The 8,730-nt window shown below is 41.8% G+C and overlaps 1 protein-coding gene across 1 annotated transcript; it reads left to right on the forward strand.

The window, feature by feature from the left end:
* Positions 1-2,254: 2,254 nt before the first annotated feature.
* LOC118020583 (olfactory receptor-like protein OLF3) lies at positions 2,255-3,215 on the forward strand. The gene has a single exon (XM_035020321.1). The coding sequence runs from the start codon at positions 2,367-2,369 to the stop codon at positions 3,213-3,215; it is 849 nt and encodes a 282-aa protein (XP_034876212.1). The 5' UTR covers positions 2,255-2,366.
* The last annotated feature ends 5,515 nt before the right edge of the window (positions 3,216-8,730 follow it).

The following is an 8,730-nucleotide window of genomic DNA, read 5'->3' on the forward strand; positions in this document are numbered from 1 at the left end:
GACTTTGTAGCGATGTCTAGGAGGTCATTGTGGGCTTGAGATGGAAGATCCAGTGTTAGAGACAAGTCTTCTAAGCAGAAGCTATAGGAAAAGCACAAGCTCTGTGCACAGAACCTTAGAAAATCCTCACAGTAATGCAGTAGGAGAGCTTAATTATCAAAAACTACAGAAGTTTAAAAGATTTCCCATGAGACAGATAAGAACATTAGTTTGGAAGAAAATTAGGACAGAAGAGCATCACAGAGTGGAGAATTTAAAGGAACAAATAGTTCAGTTGCTTAAACAATAAAGAAATAAAGTAGAATAAGATCTCTGAATCTGATGATTAGAAGGCCACAGAGTGCCCTTCAATAATGCAGTATTCATGGATTAGTGAAGATGGAAACCAGATTTCCATGGCTTGAAGGATAAATGTTCTGGGGAAATAAACCCTACCAATCATTCCAGAACTCTGGATGTGAAAGGAAGAGAGAATCAGAATGGTAGTTATGTAGCAAAGATTGGGTTTTTATAATGAGGGAAAAGGAATCAACCAAGAACAAGAGAAACCCAGGATGGTAGAAAGGGGAATAAATGAAGAAATAAGATCCCAAATGTGATCAATGTGAAATGAAATGTCAACCAGCTATCCTCACTAAATTATGGACACCTGCCTATTCAGCCACTAATGGACCAATTGTAGATCTTCCAAATGTTTGAGTTCACCAACGACCCAATATTTGGCCAATATTTCCCACATTTTACAAATTGGCCAATATTTCCCACATTTTACAAATTAAAAAATATAAAACTAAGAGAGGCTAAGTAGCTTGCTCTAGCCTTCAATAAGCTGGAGAGAACAGATTTAAAGCAAGAACTTCCAGACTCTAAAGGTCCTGCTTTCTCTGGGATGTGACCTGTTGCTTGTTTGTCATGAGACAAAGGCTGTAGTAGAGAGATGTGCAGGGTAGGCGAGAGGAGCAGAGTGAGTCATGGGCTGGCTTGTTGTCCAGGCAGCTTGCACATGCAACAGGGGGACAGTGATGGGAAGACAATCTGTTCTGTGTCTTTTTCTTCCACTTGAGCATTAAGAGCACAGGGAAGTGTAATATTGCCCTTGAAATCCCAGCATCTGGCAAAGATGGCACTTAGAGATATTTGCCAAATTAATCAAAAACAAATGTCTACTTCCTATGCAGATCTGCTAAATAGTCAAAAGTTAACAGATTTGTTTTCTCTTTCTCTTTTTATACTAGAAAGCCAAAGCAGCTATTTCCATACTGTCCTTTTTTACTGAGACCATACACAAGGGCTAGAGTTGTAGAAAAATAAAAAGCAAGTCAGAATGAGTGAAAAGGGTAGCAAAATAAAAAGAACAAGATAAAATGACCACTCTTCTCCATCTCCTTCCAAAGACCAAGACACCAAATTCTCAAAAGACCTATATTTTTGCACCTTGCAGATTTCAAATCTACTAAAGGTTTTGCTTCCTTTCTTTATGTTTGAAATTGTGGACAGGATATGAGAGGAGAGCACAGCACTTGTTACTCTGTCTCTGCCAGAGTGGGGCTCCTGCTATAACTCATACCCATAAACAGAATGCTATTGCCGTGAAGAGTTGATGAAGTACTTTCCCCGTAGTTATCTACGTTTGAAATGAAACATACTTGTGAGTTATGTAGTGTTGCCATTTTGTATGTACAAGTTTAAATATCTAACTCAATCTCATCTCTGTTAAGTCACTAAAACAAAATTCATATTCAGGTTCTTTAATTCCAGACTTTTCCATGAGACACCAGCCTTATTTGCAGTATATATCTGCCTCTTCCAAATCTTTTTTTTCTTTTGTAATTTATTTATACATTTCGTCATGTTTGCACAATAGATACGGGTAGGGTTGTCCTTGAATTTTGGCCCATGTTTACCATCATTGCTTATTTTGCCTCCCAATGTCATTTATAGTTCCCTCCTGCCCTGGAAACGCAGGTAAACTGGAGAGATAATAAAACTCCAAAAATTGCACTGTTTTATCTCCAGGCTTTAACTGACTCCCTGAGATCACATCATGTCCTTATGAAAGTGCCAGCCTCCTCTCTTATGTAGAGTAGATACAATGGGTCTTAGGATCAAACCTATCGTCTTGGCCCATATGATCAAAAATATCTAGCTATGGCAGATCATTAAGATGTGCATTCTCTTAAGAAGTTATTCTTATAGTTCTTTAATTCAATAGTTTCTCTTCTCTCTGACTCTCTGCAGACTAATAATCTTCACATTTTTTATTGGACATAAATAACCAGACTTGAGTGAGAGAGTTTATTCTCCTCCGCCTGTCCAGTGACTGGGACACACAGGTGTCCCTCTTTGTCCTCTTCTTGATCACTTACATGGTGACAGTGCTGGGGAACTTCCTCATCATTCTCCTCATCAGACTGGACAGCCGACTCCACACTCCCATGTACTACTTTCTCACCAACCTCTCCCTCGTTGATGTCTCTTATGCCACAAGCATCGTTCCTCAGATGCTGGCAAATTTTCTTGCAGTACATAAAGCAGTCCCATTTGTGAGATGTGCAGCCCAGTTATTTTTCTCCCTGGGCTTGGGTGGGATTGAGTTTGTTCTACTGGCAGTGATGGCCTATGACCGCTATGTGGCTGTGTGTAACCCCCTGCGATACTTGGTCATCATGCATGGAGGCCTTTGTACTAGGTTGGCCATCACATCCTGGGTCAGTGGTTCTATCAACTCTCTCATCCATACTGCCATCACCTTTCAGCTGCCCATGTGCAAAAACAAGTATATTGATCACATATCATGTGAAATTTTAGCTGTGGTCAGACTAGCCTGTGTGGACACCTCCTCCAACAAGATCATAATCATGGTTTCTAGCATTGTTCTGCTGATGACACCTTTCTGCCTGGTTCTCCTGTCCTACATCCAGATCATCTCCACCATCCTAAAGATCCGGTCCACAGAGGGAAGAAAGAAAGCCTTCCACACCTGTGCCTCTCACCTCACAGTGGTTGTCCTGTGCTATGGCATGGCCATTTTCACTTATATCCAGCCCCACTCCAGCCCCTCTGTTCTTCAGGAGAAGTTGATCTCTCTCTTCTATGCTGTGTTGACACCCATGCTGAACCCCATGATTTATAGTGTAAGGAATAAGGAGGTAAAGGGGGCCTGGCAGAAACTACTAGGGCAATTATCTGGGTTAACATCAAAATTGGCAACTTGATGAATCCTGAGCATCACTTAGAGAAAGGAGCTTTGCCTGTGTTTTCTCCCACTTAACTCAGATATGGCAGGAATCACCTGCATTGCCCTGGCAACCAGGAAGGAGATGATGACACATGTGATGCTGGGCAGGAGGCTGGAGGTTGGGTTGGGGTGTGGGATGTGGGGGTATTTTTATGTCACCTCAGCATATTCAGTGGAGTTGAGCACTGCTGTAATTGGACTTCCTACCCTTACTCAATCTTCATTCATATGGCCTGAGAGTACAGTTTGCTGTTTTGATTTGTCACATTGTTTGTAATTATGGACCTATTAATGGACCTTACTTTGGACCACTGCTTCTTATTCATCCAAATTTTGTATGAAGTTACTGTGTTTCCACTGGGGGAAAAAAGGATCTTCACATTTTAGACTCAAAATACTACATAGCATATGTATCCACATCCAGTAACTATGTGAGTCCCTGTTCTGAGGAGAGAGATGCTGTCAAGGCTGCTAGGATGTCCTTGTGCTGGACCACTAACCATGCACATAGCATCTTGTCTGAGTGCTGGAGGTACCTCAGGAGAGGAGCATCAACAGAAGGTCTTGTTTTATAGTGATAGGAATATAACTAAAAGTGTTTGTACAAGGCAAAGCCATGGAAAAGCCATGTCTGGGGCACTACTTGACAGCATACAGTTTGAGAGGAATTTATTACATTTATAAGGAGTACCACTTAAATGTTAAAACCAACCCATTTCTGAAATAAGTATTAACTCTTTTCCTAGACTTTAAATGCAGAATAATACATAAATTTTGACATAAGGTATAAAATATAAAAGATGTAGTTAATCTTAGAAAGTACATATTCCTCAGCCAAAGCCAATGAAAGATAAGACAACTTTATGTGCATTTGGTGAATCAGGATAGCTATGCACTGGCTCCTTCTAGTCTCCATATTGAACACCTTCTTCCATCTCTCCTCCCATGTACAACAGGACCCTAGTTGGTCCTTGTACACTAGTGAGGTGGAATAGTCATAGAGATAAGCCTTTTGGGGTGATTGCAAAGTCTTCCTGTATGAAAGGACCAGAAAATGTCTAGCTGGAGACCAGAAAATAGTACAAGTTATTGAAGTGACAACAACCCAAAAGAGGACAGCCAGCGAAAAATACAGAGCTGGATGAGAGCACAAGAGTTCAAAAATTCCCTGAAGCCATGACTGTAGGACAGAGAAGAGGAAGTAGTGAGGATGAAATAGGCAGGTAAAGAGGGTCGGATCACAGAGGGCATTGAATGCCAAATTACCAATGTGTAGTTGGCAAGGATTTTTAAGCAGAGATATGACTTGATAAAATTTACATTTTAGAATTATCACACTTGCCAATGTCAGAGAAAGAAGAGGTTAGACGTCAGGAGACCAGCTGGCTGCCTGCTCCAGTGACACAATTAAGACAGTAGAGGAATCTGAATGAAAGAGAAAAGTCAAGCCAAGTCACATGATTTAAAAGAGATTTCAGAGGGACATTGCATTTCTCCGGGATTGCAATTGCTATATGGACCCCATTCCTCCTCTAAAACTTCATTATCCTGGTATAAATATTATGTAAATCATGGAGTAAAGTGTGAATTTTACCACCATGAACAACTATATAAAATGGTAGGAGAAAGAGGGTGCCTGGGTGGCTCAGTTGGTTAAGCGACTGCCTTCGGCTCAGGTCATGATCCTGGAGTCCCTGGATCGAGTCCCACATCGGGCTCCCTGCTCGGCAGGGAGTCTGCTTCTCCCTCTGACCCTCCCACCTCTCATGTACTCCCTCTCTCTCATTCTCTCTCTCTCAAATAAAAATAAATAAAATCTTTAAAAAAAAATGGTAGGAGAAAGAGATGAAAGAGGCAGAAAATCAGTAAAAAATACAAATGTACCCATGACACACAAAGGAGGAAAGTATGAAGATGCAATGTGCTCATTTCTGCATCTTGTTGACATGTTTGGACTCTCCTTCACTGTTCCTCGAGGGATCCCTTTGCCTTCCCCTGGCCCCCATGTCTTTGCGGTTGCCCCTTCTCCCCCCTCTCCAAGGTCAGCAGCACGGGTGACCTCTCTAGACCTGCTCCTCTGCTTCCATGCTCACTGATTGTTTCTCAGCCCAACTGAGTCAACTCATAAGCAACCTTTATTTCTCTTTCTGTGTTCTTCCTGTCCAGCACGTTGACTTAATTCCTCCATGTGGCGTTCAATCTTTATTGAAATTCTCATGCACTTATGATACTGTGCCTCTCTTCTACTAGATCCTTAAACTAGATTGGTGAGAGTTACTTTAAACCCCTGTGTAATAGTTCCTATAATCAAGTACATCTGATCCTGGTTCTGTTAATTTCTTTGTTCAATGACACTGAATTTTTCTTGCCTTTTCCACTGACCTTTAGTTTTGACTGGCAACTGAACATTTTGAGTGTAGGATAATAAACTGAGATAAGTAGCATTATGCCTTGAAATGAGCACATCTCTTCTGTCTGTGCTGTGGTCTCGCTTGGTGAGGAGAGTGTGGGAATCAATGCACTCATGGGTTGAGCGGGGCTTGAGTTTTGGGTTGCTGTGATCATCCCCCTCTACCAATAAATTAATTTCTGTATCAGGACTTGTGCTTAATGTGGGGTGCCCGGGGGTTGGAGGGCTTTCCCCAGTGTCGCTAAACCACCCTGAGTTGTAGGCTCTGCTGGGAGGCTGCATGTGGAGAGAGTGTCTGTGCACAGCCTGCCCCTGCCCCCTGGTCCACAGCTGTGACTTGTTCCTCAATCCTGCTGGCCTGGGGATGGAGGGTGGGGCTTTATGCCTTTGTCCTGGCTCTTTCTGAGTCTCAGGCACATCCTTTGTCCCTGTGTCTCAGGGTTGGGGCCTTCTTAGTGATCTTTCCACCGCCACAGCCTGAGGAGATGGCTCACTGTCTGAACAGAGTGGTTTCCTGCCCTAGGACCCTGGAGAAAGAATGTTTTGTTTTGTTTTCCATTCTCTTCCCTCGGTAATGAGTCTTCATCTGTCTCTGAGGGAACCAGTTTGCTGCTCTCCCCACAGTGGCTCAGGCTTTTGTTCCATGATGCAGGCAGAACCTGTGCCCAGAGCGTGCCTTCTCCAGCCGCACAGCTGTGCCCTCACCAAACGTGCACCTGGCAGGAGGCTTTCTCTGCTTTTCTATGTTTCCCTGAACATCATTGCGAGGGCTGTCCCAAGTGTGTGGAGAAAATCTTGAGAACTGGCGGCACTGCTCTTTTTGCCGTGGCTCTCAGCCATTCTGTGTTTCTAGTAACCCACCCTCAAACTTTAGCCATTCGTTAAGGCAATTCTCATGGGCTTGTTTGCTGGCCCTGTTTTCCTCCCAGGCTCTGGCCCAGGTGAGTAAGAGCTCACATCCTCTTCATCCCTGGATGTGCCGATCTTTCCTGAGATTTCATGCTTTTGGGTTGCTCTGTAATCTCAGCTTTCTGATGATTCTGGGAATAATTATGATTCTGTGGTTTAACCTTTCTTGTTTTAGGAGGGAACCAATGTTCTTTCAAGCTTTTTACAGCTTAAGTGGAAGCTAGAACAAACTCAAATATATTTTTTCCTTTAAAGGAGACTGTGTTCTTTAGAGCAGTTTTAGATTCATAGCACAATTGAGCAGGAAGTACAGAGAGTTCCCATATGCTCCCTGTCCCCCTCCTTGCTCTGCCCCTAGACACATCCTGTACCAGAGCAGTACATTTCATTTACCTTTATTTTAACTTTTATTTCTTAAATATTCTTTTAGGTAGACTCCATGCCCAACATGGGGCTTGAAGTCACGACCCCAAGACCAAGAGTTGCATGCTCTACTGACTGAGCCAGCCAGGCACCCCCATAATCACTTACTTTTAAAGGCATGTTTCAAAAGACAAAGTTTAAGGGGGAGATGTGAGTGATAATTTACAGGTAATAATAATATAAAATGGCAAATAATGATTTTTAAGCCAAGGAATTTAAGGCAAATAAACTGCTTCTCTGAAAGTAGCTTACCCAAATTATATGCATAGTGTTTAGAGAAAATAATTCATTATATTCATGTTTATCTTGCAAACCAAGCCTACGCATTGATAGTACATATTACTGCATTTGTCACAAATGTTTTTGAAAGAACTATTTCGATTCCTAAGCAGACATTGATGAGATGACCTTCCTGGGCAGAAGAGGGCATTTCCTGTTTGGGGAACAGCAGGAATTGGAAAATGGGTGGGAGTCATTGGAGAATGTAGATGAAATATTTGTGAAGTGAATAATGATAGAATAAAGTGTTAAAATGAAAGATTAATGTGACCATGGTTTACAGAATGAATTGTTCCAAGAGTTCTCAAATTTATTCTATCAGAAACACCTGAAAGGCTCATTAAGCCACAATTTGCTGACCCTCCTATGTAGGGTCTGATTCAGTGAGTTTGGGCAGAGTGAAGGCTATCATACTTTGGAGTGCAGTGAATTATTTGGCACTCTGGTACAAATACTAAAACAACAGCAGTCAGCAGCATTAACAATGGAAAGGAAATATCCATGGGACAGATGTTTTCAGTAAGAGTGATATAACTTGTTGAGTGATGGAGGTTGAATGACAAGGTCTGGAGCAGGTCTGGAGCAGGAGCAACTGAGAGCTGTGGGATCTTTACCAAAGCTTGGAATTTGGGAGTTTCCCTTTTTGTTGTCTGCAGATGAGTAGAGAAGATCAGCAGTGATGTGAACGTCTGGACACCCTGACTACACTCTCTCAGCCATGGAATTTTTCCAACTTTCCTCAGAGAAAGTATCCAACCAATTCTGTCAATCTAGGGGAGTTCAGAAATTCAGGTGAGGAATGAGAAGCATCTCTACTTTCTCTTTCTATTGCTTGGAATACCACAGAGACATGGTCAAAGTCACTGGGTGCTGTAGTATCAGACGTTATAGTAACATGGCAGAATGAATGAGGAGACAAGCAAGATGATATTCACATTGGTGAGAATAAAAGATGTGGGAGATAATTACTGGACATTAGAGAAATAGATGAGGTGGCAAGTGCATGATGAGGGGATGCATATGTTGGTGGATGAGCAGATAAGCAGGTGGCTGAGTAAGTATGGAAATGGGTATAGACAGTGGGTAAGTGTGTGGATATGTAAATGATGGTGTTAGCGTGACTGGGTATTGGACTTGGAGATGAATGGACAAGTAATTCACTTACAGAAGGATTGCCTGAAGAATGTATCAGAGATGTAATGTGACTGCAGTCTGTCAAAATTACATTCAATTTTTTCATAAATATTAAAAATTTGAAGAGGTATAGAAAATTGACTGTATTAATGATTTTGGATCTCCTTTACTTTTCCCTTTTTCCCCCTGGAGACCATAAAACTTTATTTTTGTTGATCCTATTTGAGTCTTAAATCTTTTTACACAGTGCTATTATTTTTGGAGCTTGATTAGTACTATGAGAGATGTGCTCTCCATAGGGTTCATCCATCTTTACAAAACTCTCAGCAGGTCTAGT

This window comes from Mirounga leonina, unplaced genomic scaffold (genome assembly GCF_011800145.1).
Source record: "Mirounga leonina isolate KUSES-001 unplaced genomic scaffold, KU_Mleo_1.0 Mir_174, whole genome shotgun sequence".
Taxonomy (NCBI): Eukaryota; Metazoa; Chordata; class Mammalia; order Carnivora; family Phocidae; genus Mirounga; species Mirounga leonina.